General features: G+C 36.6%; 2 protein-coding genes across 2 annotated transcripts in view; both read left to right on the top strand.

Moving 5' to 3' along the window:
• Positions 1–19,999, top strand: part of LOC119781964 (carbohydrate sulfotransferase 8-like) — a 260,726-nt gene that overhangs the window by 106,901 nt on the left and 133,826 nt on the right. The gene's annotated exons all lie outside the window — the stretch shown is intronic.
• On the top strand, positions 10,642–13,589 carry LOC119781965. The gene is made up of 2 exons (XM_038282627.1): positions 10,642–10,679; positions 12,227–13,589. Exon 2 carries the CDS (start codon positions 12,233–12,235, stop codon positions 13,394–13,396), a length of 1,164 nt encoding a protein of 387 aa, XP_038138555.1. The 5' UTR covers positions 10,642–10,679; positions 12,227–12,232; the 3' UTR covers positions 13,397–13,589.

Raw genomic sequence — 19,999 nt, 5'->3', positions numbered from 1 at the left:
TTGCTCACCTGCGGCGCTGGCTCGCTCTGCCGTATTTTTTTTTCTTCCCCCGTTTCAATCAAGTGGCAGTGATGACGACGGTAGCGGATGACGCATTAATCACGCGACACAACAAATCGATGATGAAATTCGTTGCCGACGCTTTTAGAAGTCGATTTTTATCAATTTTTACCGATTCGTTGTTGCAGCCCCACATTCAACCTTCTAGAATGGATCTTCCAGGTATTGTATGTGCAGGGATTTACAAGACTCTGTTTTTCTTGGCACCTAACTTACTTGGTGCTAGGTTGGCACAATTTGGTCAAATAATAAATAGTCCCTTTAAAAAAAATTCACTTTAAGCTATTTATATATGCTAAGCTCTCATATCGTTTTTCTTCGGCAGTTTGGAAATAACTTGGTGCAGTACCACTTCCAACCACAATCAAATTTACTTTGGCTGGATGTCTCAAAGTAAAGTATAAAATATGTTTTCAAACACTGACGAGGCATAAAAACACTAATATGCAATACAGCAGCAGCCATTCATGATGGCCCTTCCCAGTCATATGCCAGCCGAATGGCAGCCCACTTCCCTTCAACTCCAAGCAAAATTCCCTCCAACTTCAAGCCACTGTAGTGACCCACGTCTTGTATATTCTTTTATTCTTTTGATTTACAGGATCTGACCAGGAGATGGTGCTTCTTTTTAGATTTTAATATTCACAAATGACAGAATATTTTTAGTAGAAATATTGATGTTTAAAAAGATATTGTAGGGGACCAGCCAAGGACCCATCAAGGAAAGTGGGGAAATTCTAAATGGCTACTACTGTACAAGGGGATAGTTTATTCTTAATATTCAAGGAGTAGAAAGTACTGATAAATGAATAAAATGTAAGCAGTAGAACTAAAAAGTAAAACAAAAAAGTAAAAATGTTCTACTTATGTAAAGCTATAACATTTGTGCTTCATTACTTGACACCTCTGATATAAAGAGATGGAGGTAAGGGAACAACTGCTAGACAAATGGCAAAGCTGGACCAGGTGTGTTTGATACGCATATAAAAAGGGAACTGACTGAGCTAAAGATATAACCCAAGATAACAAACCTTGGTCCCATTAAATACAAACATGTAATTAAGAGCAAACATTAGATTAATGCTAAAGTGTAAAACTAGTTCCACTTTGTGGTTGGCTAATTTGGTTTACCTGTACAGATGTAATGTGGCGACCGTAATCTGAGTTTCCTGCTCCAAAGAGAAAGGGCTGACACTTAATAGGGTTTGGTTTCACCTATTGCATACCTTTCTCTGCAAACTACTCCTAAGTTCTAGTTTGTAGGTTTCAATTTTCTATCTGGATATTTTGTATTTGACTGACCTCCTCATGAGGTCATCAAATAAAGGTCAGACTAAGATGAACAATAGTTTTTGACATATTCGGAACAGCCACATTAATTCCCTTCCATCCCCAATTCTTTGACTGCCAAAATCAACCAGAGTTACAGCTGCATGATTGTCCAAGGTGTTACTTCAGTACCCAGGGAAGGTGTATCTAATGAAGGGGACTGTGAGTTCATATGAAGTCATAATTGGTCTCCTGTTGAACCACAGAGACTATTCAGATGTATGGACACCAGTACCAAATCGCCGCCCTGCCTCTCTATGCAAGAACTTTGTTCATGAATCTGATCCAGTTCCTTCAATGAGAAATATGAGCGGGAAAACCATGCGGGAGATCGGATCAGATTATGGTTTCATGTTTAAGCAGCAGGATTGTATGTTCCTGTATTGGTTCTATTACATCACCTGGTTGCAAATGATTATCTCTTATGAATTCAGATTTGTGAGCTATTCATTCTTATTCAATTTGCATGTCAAATGACTCAGGAATTCCCCTTGTGTTAGAAGCCTATTATTGTGGCTGCCATTGTATTGACTGAAACACATCTACATTCTCAGTGCCTGTCCTCCTACTGAAGGTGTTGTATTTTACAGTAATTACGGGCTGTTTTATGTTAGACTCATTAACTCTGCAGCATCAAACTGGCTGATTCTATGTTTTTTTGACTCCAAATCACTTTTTTTTTGTCTGTTTCTGTTTTTAGGTTTGATTTGTGTTATGGGATATCAAATGCCTCTCTGTGCAGCCGTGCATGTGCATCTAGTTGTACACTGCTGTCTGCGTATTAAAATCAAATCTTCACTCCTGCTTTTACACTGATGAAATGACGACTCAGGGAGAAGAAGATCCGAAATGTGATGTTTATACATCTATAATCAAATGGGTTTCAGTGTTTGGCAGAAATAAGGTGAAGCACTTTCTATCATGATAAAAATGTTGGGTTGACTGTCTCTGAACACTTAAAGCATTCTGCTAAGCAGAGGTTTGGAGGACTTTTTGGTGATTGCAGAGTAATTTGAGAGGAGGGGGTGGGGGCAAACCGCTGGGAGGATAATAGCCTGTTGTTTAGGGGTCAAGGAAAAAAATGACACAAACTCTGCCTCACTAGCACCAATCGCTCTCTAGATTTGCCTTTTTTATGTGCTGATATTCAAACTGTTGGGCAGGGAGCCATCGGGAGAGGAATTACACTGAGAGGCTTCTCAGGTGTAATTCATCCGCAGTCTGTTGTGGCTTTGAGAGCTACGCTGGGAAAGGTTGATTCATTAAATGGCAAAAACGGCAGCTCCATTCTGTTCTGTGCCTTGTCTTAACTATCCTCGGTACATGCCTCATATCTGTAAAAATAGCGTGACTTTAAACTACACTTCAGGCATAATGCTGCAACAGGAAAGCATTTACCAACTTGTTTGTCTTGTTGTCGAGGCTTGATGCTGCTTGAATAGATTGATTCCTCAACTGTGCATCCACCGGCACATTCTCTGGCATCTTGTCCACAAACTAGACTTTTAAAATCTTTGTGTTACACTATTAAAGCAAACATTGTGAACTTGGTTGTAACTGATTCTTCTGGAGCATCTTTACATTGGCCAATCGCAGCTTTGATTGGGCATATCTGTCAATAGACCTGCCGTTACCGCGGGGAGGTTTATGAGGCACCGCCAGGAGGGCAGTTTATTTTTTATGGCAGGCTTACAAAATAAAGGAGGAGAAAACAGACAGCACCATCAATTCAACATGAAATTTGTGAAATGCTGTCCTGTTCTTTCAATCATGTTTTGGTTGGGATTGTGTGTGTGTGTTGAAAATTTCCCCTTCCTCATTCAGGCGTGTTTATATAATGCAACTCATTTAATTCAGGCAAACATTATCATGGTCGGCTGGACGCCATTGCTTCAATACTCATTCATTTGAGAAGTACTACTTGCATGCAGGTTCTTCCATATTTCGAATAATTGTACCAACCCATCCCATCTCAGGACTTGCAGCCTGTCAATCTGCATGAAATGCTCTATTGGACTTAGTTGTAAATCATGTTAGGAAGCAATAAAAAAAACATGTAGTATCTGAAAGGATAAGATAGATTATGTGACAACTGCTTAAGAGACTAACAATTTCTTTACCGTTGGATTGTGGTTATTTTTCATGCTTATTTTGCTTGCTGAAAAGTTGTCAAAACGTCGAACATAATGATTTATTAATGACTACAGTCTAACAATGTCACCTTAGTGATACTAGAGAGTTTTCTCATAATCAGCACATAAAAAATTACTACTTGGTTAATAAAAAAGTAATCTTTATCACATTAAATATGTAAAGTTATTCATTTTAAAACAACTACTCCACGTTGCTTATTTGAACATGAGGTTGTGTAAATAGTATGTCTAGGACGGTCATCTAGACATTCCTCCCCACTTCAACAGCGGTCAATCGACTTTTAGAAATATTAAGTTGCTCCTAGATCAGAAGGAATTAACAGCATACGTTCTTTAGAAAGAAGCTGATGTTTGTTAGCCTCGTAAGACCATCCTGATCTTGCGAGCTTTCAAGATTTCCCTCGCTAATCAGTCTGGAGACTCTCCGTTAAAGAAAAATTGGAGCCGTTCACCAAACGAACTTCCAATCAGCATTGGCTTCGAGGCGGGTTGAGGTGTGACGCAACGAGAAGGCAGCTTCAGCCGATAAAACTAGCGCTAGCGTGGCTATCAAGCAATTTTTATCGGAATTACAGAGTATTTCTTCACTGAAAGAAGAGCAAAACACTGCTCTGGAGGCTTTTCTCAGAGGAAAAGATGTTTTTGCTCTTCCCCCGACTGGTTTCGGCAAGAGTTTGAACTATCAATTGGCTCCTCTTCGTCGTCGCTCTGTTAGTACGTCATATGCTTCGTTGATCTTATTGATTTATTTGGCCCGTCTATCACCAACATAGGCCAATCAGCTAACCAGTATTTTCAGCCCTTCCGAAAATGACTTCTACGGAAGGTTTCCAGATGGATATGCGGAGCAAATCCATCTGGCAGAGTCAGGTTAGATGTTTGTGAATCTAGCACAAATTTCTTTTTACTATAATTAAGAATATGTTAAACCTAAACAGGGTGTAGTTTGGAGGTTTTTTGCACATATTTTTAGACGATGGAGCCATGGATGAAGACAGAAGGATGGAGAACATTGCAGATAATGCATCAGATTCTGAGACCCAAGTCACCCCCCGTCATGAAATTTACATGTTGCTAATGCTCCAATTTCAATACTATTTCAAATATTAAGGCTTTGTATACCAGAATTCAATAAAAAATCCAGCTGCTTATTCAGGAGCTCTTTTCAGTTGCATCTATATTATCCTATCTAAAATTTAAATTTAGAACCACACTAGATTCAGATTCAGTATTTCTTCATTGTCTCTCTACAAAGTTAGCAAAAGAGAAAAATTGCCTTATTTTCTTTTCATAATAATATATAAAAATTTAACTTTATGGATCTCACATTGTAGAAATTTACTTTGGCATTTAACCCATCCCCTTGAGGAGCAGTGGGTTGCCATTGTGTGGCGCCCAGGGAGCAATCAGGGGTTAAATGTCTTGCTCAGGAACCCAGAGTAGAGGCAGTGGGACTTGAACCGGGTACTTGCAACCTTCTCAGATCACAAGCACACTGTTCTAATCCACTAGGCCAAAACTTCCCCAAAAAATGTTGTTTTTATTTAATAGGTTTAACAATTAATTTGCATCATTTAAGGGCAAAATTATTTTACATTTTCTTTTTTACTTTCCCTAAATTATAATAGTTCAGTTGGTACTTTTACTTAATGAAAGCATTTACATCTTTTTGACACCCCTGCCTAGGGCAGCTGTGGCTACACTGAAGCTAGCCGCCATTATGTAATGTTAAGCATTTTAAGTCCTCTAACTTGAAAAGCTGCTATATAAGTAAAAGCTATTTATCCTTTAGCTAGTATTTTCGGTTAGTGTTTACTACGTGCAGAGCAGGCGGTTCCCTCTGCCTTTAAGGTGGAGTTTACAATAGATTATCTTCAGGTCACAAATAATCCTGCTCCACAAATCAGCACAAAAAATCATGTAAGATAACAGAACTTTGAAAAAGAACCTGTGACCTGTTTCCCCAGATCCATGCAGGTGTTATTACTGGTGCATTCATTTATTATTCCGTCAGCTTATTCGACCAAGAGGAGCAAATATAGTGCAGGATGTCTGTATTTTTTCACTTGTAGAACATAATCTATGTACCTTAATTTAAGTATTTGAAAAGGTATAAAAACAGTGTTTTGTGCATTTGTAATTAGCAGGTATGTGTTTGTGCTTCTCACCATTTGTTCTGGATCAATTGAAGGAAAACTGTTCGTTAGAGGTTTTTGATGTGTGACTCATTTGCAATGTTTTGTTTACTGGCACCTAAGACCCTGGAGCAGAATATCTGTTGTTATGCATCCATGAAAGATAAATAGTATATAAATAGAAATCTATAGTATTTGTATCTGTTAGATTAGATCCAAAGTTTCAATTCATAGTTGAAATCATGCCCACGATTTTAATGACCAACATACCTTTCATTGTTAAATTTGATTACTTATATTATGCCTAAACATTTTGAAAATTGATCAATCTTTTTATGTCAAATTTAAATATGATATATTTTGTGATAGCTAGAAAATAATAATCTTAACCTAATAAATTGCAAAAATATTTTAAACAAAATAAAATACTCTAATTGTAACTAATACCCATTTTAATGATATCCCAGCTAATATTTAAGATACATTTTGCTAATGCTTAGAATGACATTCATCAAAATTGTATACATTTTTCTTTAGTTTGAAAAATATTTTTTCTAGGTTATTTGGAGGTTAATGGGTTGATAGGATCATTCAAATATACACATTATGCAAATATTACACAAAATGTTACATTTACAACAAATAATGAGTTTGCAAAGACTTAAAACCGCTTGCTTAGTTTATGCTGCAAGAGTTGCAATTGTATGGTTTACATTAAACCTCATTTATTATCTGTTGATCTAGTCTAATCGCAGCCCAGAATCTCTGGCAAGACGGGAACACTTATGCTCACAGGTGCTGTTGTTCCAATCAGACTGAACTTTTACTAATTTAAATAGAATAATTGGTATAAATAGTTTTATGCTAGCCTGTTTTGTCTGTGAAGTAAACCCCCATGACTGCTATGTTTGCACTGTAAAAAAATAATTATTAAAGGTGTAGTATTCTGATCAAGTTTTCTATATAAGCTCGGATATAACATGGAGTGCTACCCAGAAACATTTGCAACATTTCATTAAGTTGAAGGACGATTTAAACGTTCATGAAAAAAATTATAAATATAGTATAAATATACAAATATCCAAGAAACAATCAATTGTTGTCTGGTAGAATCAGCAAATACTACCTAGGATCCTATAAAAATGAAACACAGCACATCCATTCGTTCTTAGTTTTAAAAGGACAAAAGAGTGTAATAAACGAAAGAATAGATCAGCAGGTCCTCAAGAGATAAGATGAACAGCAATATGCAAAGTGAATATTGTTTACACAGTGTAATATAGCAGCTCATTACCTTAATTAGTTATCTAATGCAAGTAAATAACAAACGTAGTACCAGCATGCGAAAATAACTGTTTGAGATGGTTAGTAGCAGCCAGGTGCTGCTAGTCGGCAAATATTCTTCAGCATGTGTGTTCAGCTGACATTAAATAATAACACTAAAATAAAAAAGGAAGCTACTTTGTGCTACAAAATACAGTTAGGAAAGATAAATGAAAAAAAGCCATTATCTAAAGCAAAATCTGTAGAAAGGAAGATCATTATATCAGAGTAGAAATAGGGTTGTTAATCTGTTGCTGGATTTTAAGACTTTTTTTAAGAAATTTTGATTGCTAATTATATTGCTAACTGACATTTATTTTTTACATTATTGAGTATTTCCATTCAGTTTTTTTCTTTTTTTTTTGTCTTAATCATTTTGTAACAGATTTAAAATTGACGGGGATATTGTTGGTGAGGTGGTTAATATCTGCTAAATGTTAAAATCTTGTTAATGGTTTTAAAATACCTAATATGGACTCATCAATAACCTTATCTTGTTAATTGCTTTTAAATCAATTAGAACCTGGATGTGCACCTTTTAGAACCTGCTGTTCCACTACAACTTTTAGTCTCTGGTTCTCAGAATGTTAAAATATGAGAGCAAACAAATAAGCAACTTATGAATAATTGTCAGCGTCATCTTCTAAGAGAAAAATTATTGATGTGCTTTCAAGCCAAGGATGTGACTGAGAAAATTAGGTCTTTATGCACAACATTGGTAACATGATAGAAAAGAATATACTGTAATACCAATATGTAAGGTTAAAATTGAGGGCTTTCATGGTTTAAAGCATGGCTAACAGCATTAATTGTCACTCCTGACACTGATTTATTGCTGGCCTGAAAAACAATTTTTTCCCATTTGTAGTCCATTGTATTGACATCATGACGCAGGTAAAGTCTGACAGTATGTCAGAGTGACATACCCTGCCTTTAAATAATAGTTTAACATGTATGTCTGTTCATGGGCGAATATGTTTCATATAATTTATCCCATTTATCTTTTTGTTCAAGATAATAGGTCCCTGTCTTGTCAAATTTGATCAATATGCAATATGATCACGTTTAACAATGTGATAGAAAACTATTTGTTCATATTCAGGCAGTAATTAATAGAACCAACACTATTGATTGTTAAGGTAGAATTACGTGCAGCTTATTTTTAAAATGCAGCATATTAATTGTTAAATATAATAAAATAAAACAATAAAAATAGCCATTTTATGGAGAACTTTTTTTTTTGTGTTTGCTTAACTAATGGTAACAGGATTCAGATGTTACAATTTGCATTGGCTGAATAAAATCTGATAAAAACAGACATTTAGATACTGTAGCGGGGTCCAAATTAGCTCAAAAACAACAGGAAATCATGGGTCCATCCTGCCTTAATATATTATTTTCCTTATCACCAACTGTTTTTTTTTTATTCAAACACTACAAACTACCCCAGTATTTCTTTCCTTTTCGGGACATTGAAGTTGAGTCGTGGTACATGTGTCCATGTAGGTACCATGTGTTAAGGCTCCCTAAGCAATTAAAAAATATTGAATAATGCTTGTTAATTATTTAATTACATTAAAGTTATAAAAAAAGCTGCTAAAACCCAATTAGCCTGTCAAGGTTTGATTTAGGTTTTGAGGACCCAAATGCAGAGGCGAGGAGGCAGAGGTGAGTTCTTGCAGTTTTAATTGAGTTATCACAGGTAACAGAGGCAGGTATCCAAAAATCCAACATAAAAATGCAAAACAAACCAGAACCATGGAGATATCAGGGAAAACATGCACGAGGAGCCAGGGAAAGACAAGAAACAAGCACTGCGGAACTGCGAACTAGGAGAGTATTTAGGGGAGACTGAGCAAAGACAGGATTGATAGGCTGATTGGGAGCAGATGTGAACAAAGGCCCCTAGAAGGAGCTACTGTAGGGAAAAGGAGACCAACACTAGAGGGAATAGAGGGCAGGCAAAGAAAAACCTAAGAACTCAAATACATACAGAAAACACCAATAAAGCTAGAAAACTAAGAAAAACATGGATCAACTGAAACTGAAAACCCACAGAAAACTTAACAGAACCAAGGGAGTGAAAAGCTTTTGTTTACTGATTGCAGAAGAGTTAGCTAAAGATAAGATGAAATATTTCCTGCAAATATGTTGTGTGAGAAAAAGATATTGTACGAAATATTTGTTGCAACGTTTCTTCTTTCAACCGGTCTCTGCCATGTCATCACTTTCTAGTTTATCACAGAGTTACAATGAGCAGGTTTTCTTGGCAAATGCTCAGATTTGGATCACAGCAATACGTTTTAGTTTTTTTTTATCAAGCAAAAATCTTCTCAGCAGGCACATAATAGAACAATGACCTGTTTGACTTAAAATAGAAAGCTTCTAGTATTGCTTTCTTTCTATTTTTTTGGTCAGTCATTAGTTTCTTTAGTTAATGTAGAATCCCTCTACTTTCTAACAGAGTCACAGAGGAAAAATAAGACAATGTTACCTGGCCATTCATGTAAAACTCCATTAAGCAGATTTATTGTTCACTAAAAATGCATATTGAGCCAAACATCCATTTCACATGTCCAATGAGTCAAGCTTTATTAAATTCAATGTGCTGAAGATAGAGGGTGTATTATTAAGCTGTGTGACTATATGAATTAATTAAGCTCCCACTTTTTAATTTTATATAAATGTCAGAGTCTGTGTGGCAGGAAATTGAAATCAATCAGGTTTTAATATTACGTGATCCTCAGTTGCTGACATGGATCTGCACATCTGTGTCTAATATTGCTCACATATGGGGGGGTCTAAGTGCTCAGAGTGTCTCTAATCGGAAGCAGGACTACATTTACACACCATAATAGAAGAATAATGCCGCAGCGATCCATAGCTCAAGACAACATAAATCTGCAGAAATAAACGCTTTTCAATTAAACGGATGAAGTGGAAAAGTCAGATGTTTTAAAGGTAAACCTTCACTCTGGTTGTTATACTCTGGAAAGGTTCAGAGTCATCAAATATACAGGACTTACCTTGTATGCATATATTAAAAACTTGTTTATAAAAGTCCTGTTTATTTTGCAGACGTATTTTTTCAATTTTGGGTAAAAGATGCAAGTTCAAGAGAAAACATTTGTTTTTGAGTATCCCAGTACTTTTGTGGAAAGGGTATAATGCTCTTGTTTTGGCAACCTTTCATTAGATCCAAAACAGCAATTTGTAGCTCTCTGCTGAAGAACCTAAGCTGCAATCATTTCACAGAAGGCAGGGTGATACTGAACACCTAATATCTAAGGAGATTTTTGTTGCTTTAAATGGGCCCCACATGTCAATTTAACTCATAATATCCTCCAGCACATAACAGTATCCTCACATGTGAATATATATAACTGAAGGGGATTCTAAAGTGAGATTATATTTAATACTTTTGTCATGATCTGGCCTGTTTGCTCTCCCTTAATTAGTAATTCCTTTCACCTGCCCTCTTCCCTCCCTGCCTCATTATAATTAATTCCTCTCACCTGTTTCCTCTGGTTTATATTCAGTTCAGCCTGAGCATTCAGTGCCAGATCATTGCTTGTCTTTCTGTCAGTCTTTCTGTTCAGTTTTTATTTGGTTCATGTCCTGGATCCTAGCAGCCAATCCAACAGTAGATCTTAGATTATATGGGCATGAATTGAAACAGGTAAATAGGAAGGGCTCCTCAACTAAACGTGTGGACCTGGGGAGGAACGTTGGTCGTTTGGTGCATGGCGCGTGTTTTGAAGCTGCTCTGCTTGTGGAGAAATGTCCTGGGCCGTGAGTAGTGAGGAAACAGGAAGCGATTCTTGTGGGATGGAAGAGGGAAATAGTGACAATGAAGGTTGGAAGATAGCAGCATCAAAAAATGAGAAAAAGCGGAAAAAACAGAGATCAGTTAAAGGGGAATCTAGTTCAGAACAATCCAGTGATGATCAATCCATACATTCCACAGCACAACAAAATGAATTCAAAGTCATATTCAAAGTCGTTAATCAGGCAGACTCTTTTACAAACTGGAATCCGGTTCACTTAACAAAAACCATCAATAAACTTGTTGGAGAAGTCAGAGGTGCCAGAATTCTGTACAGTGGAGACCTGCTAATTAACTGCAGAGACAGCGCCCAGCAAGGCAAAGCAATACGTATTAACAAAATTGACGGGATAAGAGTTCAGTGCAGCCTAATGGAGAACAAAAAGATCAGCAGGGGAGTCATTGGAGGAGTTCCTCTGAAAATTTCTGAAAAAGAGATTCTGGAAAACATAAGCGGTGCAAAAGTAAAAGAAGTAAAACGGTTAAAAACAACAAGAAACGGAGAAAGATCTGACAGTTTATCTGTACTAATTAAATTCGAGGAAGAGCAATTACCAAGCAAAGTATTCATCGGTTACATCAGTTACAATGTCAAAATCTACAATCCACCACCATTGAGATGTTTCAAATGTCAAAAATTCGGACACATTGCAGCAGTTTGTAAAGGGAAACAGAGGTGTGGAAGGTGTGCAGGAGAACATGAATATGGTAAATGTGGAAAAGAAGCTAAAATAAAATGCTGTAATTGTGGTGGAGAACATACTGCTGCTTATCGCGGCTGTGAAGCAAGCAAAAGGTCTGAAGAAATAAAAAAAATGAAATTTGAGCTTGGAATAACTTATGCTGAAGCTGCAAAAAGGATCCCATCTCAGTCAGAAAAACCCAAACCTACAGTTCAACACACGGCAAATTTCAAACCTCTAGAGAAATCTCCAAAAATTGATGAAGACTCACTAATTGTTAAAAAGACAAATTTTGTTCTTTTCATGGTGGAAGTGATTAATTGTACTGCTCAGACGACAAAAAAAAACAGAAAAAATCAAAATAATAGTGAAGGCTGCAGAAAAATATCTGGATGTTAAAGATATGAACTGGGAGATGGTTGGAAGCATGATGGAAAGACCAATGGGACCATCAGAAACTGGCAGAGGTACGATGACCTAGAGTAAATTAAAATTATACGGGCAAATGTAATTTAGTATAATTTAGTATTATGTGGGTTTAAGTTACACAGGTTATTTTATTGTATTTTTTTTTTTTTTTTTTTTTTTTTTTTTTTTTTTGGGGGGGGTGAATCGTTTCCTGTTTCCTTGCTTTACTCCATATCAGTTGGTGGCGGTAATGCACATTTCACAAGTTTGCCAACCGCCATAAAATCTCATAAGAAGAAGAAGAAACAGGTAAATATGATAAGGTACCTTGGTGTATGGTTTGATGAAAAACTTTCATTTAAGATACATATGCAGAAGATTATTGATAAATGTAAAAAAGGTATTAATATATTGAAATGTTTGTCAGGGAATGACTGGGGGGCAACTAGCTCATCCTTGAAAAGAATATATGATGTTTTAATTCGATCTGTGTTGGACTATGGATGTATTGTTTATAAATCAGCTGCAAATTCTTTGTTGTTAGATTTAGATAGAATCCAAGCCAAAGCGCTTAGGATATGTAGTGGTGCTTTTCGAACATCTCCAGTTCCTGCTCTTCAAGTGATTACTGGAGAAATGCCACTGGACTTAAGGAGGATGAAACTGTCAATAAATTACTGGTTAAATTTACAAGGGCATGAGGAAAATCACCCTACTAAACAGATATTCAGAGAATGTTGGGAATATGGCCATAATATAAGGAGTTTTGGATGGGAAGGAAATATTTATGCAGAGTATTCTGGGATAAGTAATATAACATACTGTAAAACTGTAAGTACATCTAAAATTGCTCCATGGTTTTTCGAAATGCCAATAGTAAATTTAGAAACTAAAAAAATAGAAGAGTCTTGTGGAGGTTTGTATCAAATTATTCAGCAGCATTTAGAAGTAAGGTATGAAAATATGACACAAATATATACAGATGCATCAAAAGAGGAAAATGGTAAAACAGGAGTAGCAGTATATATTCCAAAAGAAAATATTTCTATCAAGAGAAGAACAACAGATAATTTATCAATTTTTTCAGCAGAGATGTTGGCAATTATTTTAGCATTGCAATGGGTGCTGGAGGTGAAGCCTAGAAATGTAGTTATCTGTTCAGATTCAATGTCTTGCCTGACTAGTTTTAAAAGTGGAAAATCTGAAAGCCGTCAAGATCTTTTAGATGAAGTCAGTTATTTAATGTATGGTATAAGGCAACAAAATATAAGTATTCAATTCACATGGGTTCCAGCACACAAAGGAATCTTAGGTAATGAAAAAGTAGATAAGTTAGCTAAAGAAGCAGTTAAAGTAGGAGAAATTGAATATGATGTCCCGCTAAGTAGAACAGAAATAAAAGTAATTATTAAAGATAAAATAAATAAGGTATGGCAGAAGAGATGGAATTTAGAAAAAAAAAGGAAGACATTTATATAAAATACATAAAGATATTAGCATAGGATATAACAGTATAATGAGTAGAAGAGAGGAAATATGGATAAACAGGTTAAGGATTGGGCATACTAGTTTAAATGCAGGTCTAAAAATAATAGGGAAACATCCAACGGGTAATTGTTGTTATTGCGGAGAAATCGAAGGAGTAGAACATGTGTTGATCTATTGTAGCAAATATACAAAAGAGAGGAAAGAACTGGAAAGGGTAATGGGGAGTTCAGTAAAGATGGCAGATTTATTAGGGAAGCATCAATCAGATAAGATAATTAAAGCACTTATTAAATATTTAAAAGATACAGAATTAGCTGGGAGAATTTAGTGTGTGTATGTGCGTGTGTGTAAGTATAGATAGAATTTAGTTTCATGAAGATATAAAGATATACAGACATTATATTTCTGAATTACATCTCCGTCCAGTTGATGGCGGTAATGCACACAGGATGCAAACTGCCAGAAAACTCAATAGAAGAAGAAGAAGAAGAAGATCCTAGCAGCCAGTGGAAAGAGGGTTTTAGTGTTTGTCTCGTCTCCTGATCGTCCACTGTTCCTCCCCTGCGGAGTCCTCTGGGTTTTTGGCTCATTATGGGGGGGGGTTCAGTTTTTATCTAAGTAAGCCTGGCTCCTGGGTGGAGACCAGTTTAAAGTCTGCTTCAAGTTCCGGTTCCACGTCCTGTCTCGGCTACCCTCTTCCACTGAGCCTGCCTGTCTGCACCTGATCCTGTCTGCTCCTGTGCGTGACCACCTGGTCATGCTTCTCGTCCCAGTAAGACTCTGAACCCTCCTGGAAGTCTGGATCCTGCCACCTGTCTCTGTTCCTGCCTGATCTGGATCCTGCCTGTTTCTGTCTGTTCCTGTCTGTTCTGGATCCCTGACCAGGATCAGCTTCCACCATCACCTCTGGGACTGCAGCACTGGGACACATGTGGTCTGGACTGTTAAACCAGGTAAGTGACCAACACAGTTAATCTTCTATTGGTTGATCGTGGTCACTTACCTGTGTTTCCTCCCTAGAGTGTCTGAGATTGGGCGGTGCCCCGCCCCCCCTGCCTGCAGTGTCCGCGAGCCACAGCTCCGCTTTTGTTTTGTTTTTATTTTAATAAACCTTTTGAACTTTCCTACTGACTGTCTCTCCTGAATACTGGGTCCATCTGTCCTCGGTTCATGACAACTTTAATACTAAAGCAAGATTATGACATATATTTTCTTTCTTCATTTTCATTATTGTCTAGAGGACACTTAAAAAGATTAAAAATAGAGCAATAACTACCAGTCAGTTGTATTAGTGATAATGGTACCAATATATCTGCTGGCAACGGACCGTGCTGTCCTTTAATCTTGCCTGGCGCTGGAAAAATCATTATCCAGTGGTCCAGTTGCAAACCTACAGGTAGTAATCATGGACCAATATATATTCTAATGAGCCTGACATCAGATGAAAGTGTTGAAAGGGTCGTACTTAACGATGGCAAGCAAAGAAAATAAAAAAATAAAAAATGTGAATCTTATTAAAGGAGGTTGAAAATCAGCTGACTATGATCTGTGGTAATTGGCAAGCCGTTCTGCTTCGGTGTGCATACACATCCTGTTCAGTCACACTGTATGCCTCCAAATCAAAAAGAGGCACATAGAAAGCATAATTATGTTTATTACTTTTGCTTGTGCAAAGTGAGAACAATTCATCCCAACTGGATGGATCCAGTCTCTGACATAATATGACACTGCATAATATAACTTCTAGTTATTTTTGCTGACTGATCCAGAGCAGGGCAACATTCACATAATGAGACACGCTTGTGCCCTTCCCAATTCCACTGTTACACCCAAGAAAATATTACTCCTGCATTTCTGTCAGGGACATTTTCAAAAAGGTTGCAGATTTTATTAACTTTGCTCATTTGTTTGAATGTACTTTATATTTTTGCAAAAATATGTTCATTTGTAATTTTTACATCATATCCAGCTGAGTTTTACATTTTATTTTAATAACGTACTCTCAAAGCAGTGATGATTGTTAATGGAAAATGTTTTTATCAGTGGTGTCTGCATTATTGCTGCTAAGTTAGCACCTGTAGTTTCTCTTGCAATACATATGGTAATATATGTCAGTCAGGGGCACATGGTTGCACAGTTATTAGCACCAGATGGGCCAGTTAAGCGAGACAGTGTCGCATCTTACTAGTCCGTCCTGCTGTCCCACAATTTGACCAAAAAAAATTATTATATATTCATATATAAACACACACAGAAGTGCTTTTCCTATACAGAAAGAAATCAGAGATGTAGTCATTATCACAGACCTGCAGCAGAACCCTGCATCATGACAAACCTTTTTATTTTGATTTTAAATCTAAACAAGGATTTAATGCCAACTATGATAGAAACCTTGCTTAACAAACGGAAACGTAGCAACATCATAGATCTTTTTAAAACTGGATAAGGCGCAATGATTCTCAGAGATCTTTTTGTGAAGTTTGCTGAAGTTATTTTTAATATGAAACAAGCAGGGCGGAATAGAAGCAACACTGAAAATGAGTCACAAAAGGAAAAGCTGTGTCTGTTCTGCTTTATCCCTCATAAGTATTCTGGTTGTCTCACATTTCTTATTTTTAGATATGATCCCCCTAGTTAGCACTTTTTGCTTTGAAGCTAGATGGTCTTTTGCTCGATTACCCAACCTGGGGTCAAAGAGTTTTTTCTCTCCTTACTGGTTTACATCTTCTTAGTGTCCCAGCTGAGGTCCCAGTAGACTTTTCTAACTCCATCAGCTATGCTTTGATGGTACGGCTTAAGGCCTTTTCCCAGAAAGACGCTAAAATTCATGGGGAGAGATTTTACTCGGTAGTATGGAGACTTATCTTAACGTAATCTCTAGAGATTTTTTTATCACTCTAAGTGTCCCGTCTGCTCTGTGTGCTGTGGCAAAAATATAAATATTGTTTTTCCCTTAGCCTTGTAGTCAAGAACTCGAAGAAGCTGGCCTGTACTTCATTATTAAACACTAAGAAAACAAATAAATTAATGACAAATTAGGGGAAAAAAAGATTTTGATTTGCATTTATTATATTTTTTAAGGGTAAATACAATTGTTTCTACATTTAGATTTTTTTTTCTGTTAAATCAACATAATGAAATCAAGGGAAGATTTTTTCTATACTTTTTTATTGTGAGATTATTCTATTGCAGTACATACATTCAGAGGTGGAAAGTAACAAAATACATTTACTTAAGTTACTGTATTGAGTAGGTTTTTTGTGTATTTTGTATTTTTCAAGTAGTTTTTAAAATCGGTAATTTAAATTTTACTTGATTACGATTTGAGTGAAGTATTGTATTTCGTTACATTACAAATCCCATCCGTTACTGAGTAAAAAAAACTTTGGAAAACCGAAAGGAAGACAAAAAATGGGGCCCGGAAGCACTACAGTGAGTGACGTGATCAGCATGTAGATCTAGGCTACCAGGCGCCAAGTCTTTCTGTAGGAGATTGGGAACGAGATGGAGGTGGATCAGGAGAGCGACGACGGTTCAGAGAATGTTTCAAAAGAAATGCTAGCTGAAACATCGAATTCTGCTGCCCAAAACGTGCCGGTTTACTGTTCACTGCAAAGAGAGCAAGGATGAGCACAACAAACTTTGAAAATCAACTGCTGCTCAAACTTAACAAGAAGTTTGTAGACTAAATCCGGCGAGTTTTTACATAGATTTCCGTTTCTCGAGGTTACGAGAACTGCCAGTACGGTCAGACATTAAACGCCCAGCCTGCCATCAGAGTGTTGCACTATTTTGCTTTTATTTTTGTGAAATGTCCCTGACACTGAGGATTTTAGTTATATTTTGGTTATTTATGGAGTCAAAACACGTGATTTAGCCTTGCTTTGCATTATAACTGTTTATGTTAAAAGAAAGATGGAACTCAGAATGAACAATTCATGGCAATTCCACTTTCAATTGATGTGGAAACATTGAAAACATTTTACGGGATGTTCTGCACTAAAATGGCACATTATACATTTATAAGGGTCTTAAATGTCATGTGTGGCGTGTTTATGTTGTTATTGCATTTGTATAGTGCTCAGAACCAACAATTTATGGCACTTTTACCTTCAATTGATTGTTTGAAAAAGTTTTATAGGATGGTCTGAACTAAAATTGCACATTATACCTTTCTAAGGGTCTTAAATGTCATGCGTGACATGTGTTATCTTGTCATTACATGTGTATACATTTGTATAGATTTTTCTTTAATTAAAAACTAAAAAGTTTTGGATTTATGACTCCTTGTCCTATTTTCACTACATGGGAGAGATCCCCTGCCTCGTTCAACTGTTTTTTTTTTTTTATGTAACTAATTAACTTTTACTTAAAATACATTTAAATTTGCTACTTATTACTTTTACTTGAGTAATTTTTCTGATGGGTAATTTTACTTCTACTTGAGTAATATTTGATCAATATTTCAAGTATTGGTACTTTTACTTGAGTATGATATTTTAGTACTTTTTCCACCTCTGCATACATTCATACATAAATAAATGTGTCCAGCATCCAGTATAACCACTTACCATACATCCTGCCTCTGTGCATGCTTGTTAAAAGGCAGGTTTAAAAACTAACCTTTTATCAACAGCAGTAGCATCTGCTTGTTAGCAGACACCACAAGTCAAAATGTCTGCTGTGAGAAAGGTAAACAGTACATTGGTCCAATTAACCAGCTTGAATGAAAACATCTGCATGTCACATCAGGCTACAGCTTTATGTTTTCTGGCATTTTGAAAGAAGAAAAAATGTTTCAACTTGTCGATTCAGACAACCCCTAATGACATTGAACAACTGTTAATGACGTCCATTGGCAAATTTTATTTCTTTGCTTGTTTATTTTTGCATCTGCTGAGACCACATCCAAAAGTTCATTACACAAACCCACCTTCTCCCTCGTCCAATTTCACTTTTTACCTAACAAACTAAGGCTGTCAGACTAAAATTGGGCTGAGCATAAGTTGCAGAAACATATTCCCTCTAATAATTAAGACTGTGCTGCATTACCTGTGAGAAATAACAGAACCAATGGAGTTAGTGTGAACTGTGAGAAAGTAAAAAATAAATGTCAGGATCAGGCTGGTCAAAGAAAAGTGAAGGAGCCCGTTTCAAATGGAAGATAGAAATAATATTTGATAGTAATTTTCAACTCATTTCAGATAAAATCAAAACTGTCATCATTTTTTAGACGTTAGTTCAGCATAGTGTGGAGCTAAGGGACCTCTAAGCAGAGGTGTTAGGGCTGAAAGCAAATGTATTAGTGATAGCTGGATAGCTATGTAGCTTTATTAAAAATTGTGGACTTTCTTTTTTATTGTTTGGTATTTTAATAACCTGATTCCATAGATAAATTCACATATTCAGTCAGGATGTGTCAGCATGCTTATTTTTATACCATTGTAAAGGTGGATCTTGACTGAGCTGCCTAGCATTTGCTATTCAATGAAAACTTTTCCTTCTTAAATGCTTCTCACGTTATTCCTATCTTATCATCCAGCCATACTGGTCCACAACATAATGTGATCCGCTGCTATGTGATTGACAACATAACAGCTAATGTTTACCTGCTTCTGGCGCCTCAAGGCCATTATTAGTTACAGTATAACCTACATATTTTCAGTTATTGAAGGCCAGCTCTGGTCAATTTAAAACCCAAAAGCAATCAGTAAAGTTATAAAAAAGGTGTGTAGCAATATTCTTTCAACTATTCTGATTTTGGATGTGAACCAAGTAGTCACATTCATTTCCAGGTCAAAAATCAAGTGTTATGGTTCTTATTTGTTGTGACTCTGAGTTTTCAGTTTTCTGTTATCAGTTGTTGTGTTTTCATTTTCCATTATCAAGCATTCTTTAGTTACTCTCTGTTGCCCCCTTGTGATTGTTTTCTTTCCCCTTGGATTCCCTCTTGCCAGTTCCACCCACACCTGCTCCCCATTCAGCTCGTTAGTCCATCCTTTTGTTTTTTGTTCTCCTTAAATCAGGAATCCCCAAAGTCGGTCCTTGAGGGCCACTGTCCTGCAGGTTTTAGAGGTTTCCCTGCTTTAGCACAGCTGATTATGATGATTGCAGTTGAGCAAAAGCCTGTTAATGAGCTTTCAATTAAAATCAGCTGTGCATGAGCAAGGAAACCTCTAAAACCTGCAGGACAGCGGCCCTCGAGGACTGGCTTTGGGGATGCCTGCCTTAAATACTCCACCTCTGCAGTCAGTCAGTGCTGGTTCCTCTTGTTGCTGTATTGTCTACTCTGCTCGTCTCTCCCCGGCTCCTCAGACTCGTTTTCCCCTGATGTCTCCATGATTTTGGTTTGTTTAATATTTTAAGTTGTATTTCTGCCTCTGCTACCTTTGGTCTGCCATTAAACCTCTCAGAACTAATCTCTGCTTCAATTGTCTCTGCATCTGGGTCCTCAAGCAACCTCACCACCCATTGTTGACATCAAGCAATTTTTAAGATGTGCAAAATAAAAAAGTACTTAGAGCAAAGCAGCGGATAACCAAGAAAAACATTTCTAAAGAATAATGATCCTTAAATGTAACACCCAGGCATAAA

The sequence above is a fragment of the Cyprinodon tularosa genome, unplaced genomic scaffold, assembly GCF_016077235.1.
Source record: "Cyprinodon tularosa strain WSP-4 unplaced genomic scaffold, ASM1607723v1 ctg186, whole genome shotgun sequence".
NCBI classification, from domain to species: Eukaryota; Metazoa; Chordata; class Actinopteri; order Cyprinodontiformes; family Cyprinodontidae; genus Cyprinodon; species Cyprinodon tularosa.
This window is presented reverse-complemented; position numbering and strand designations above follow the sequence as displayed.

What these genes read in the sequence shown, in the direction of transcription:
- LOC119781965 (XM_038282627.1), top strand. Translation starts at nt 12,233, where the DNA reads ATGATAAGGTACCTTGGTGTATGGTTTGATGAAAAACTTTCATTTAAG.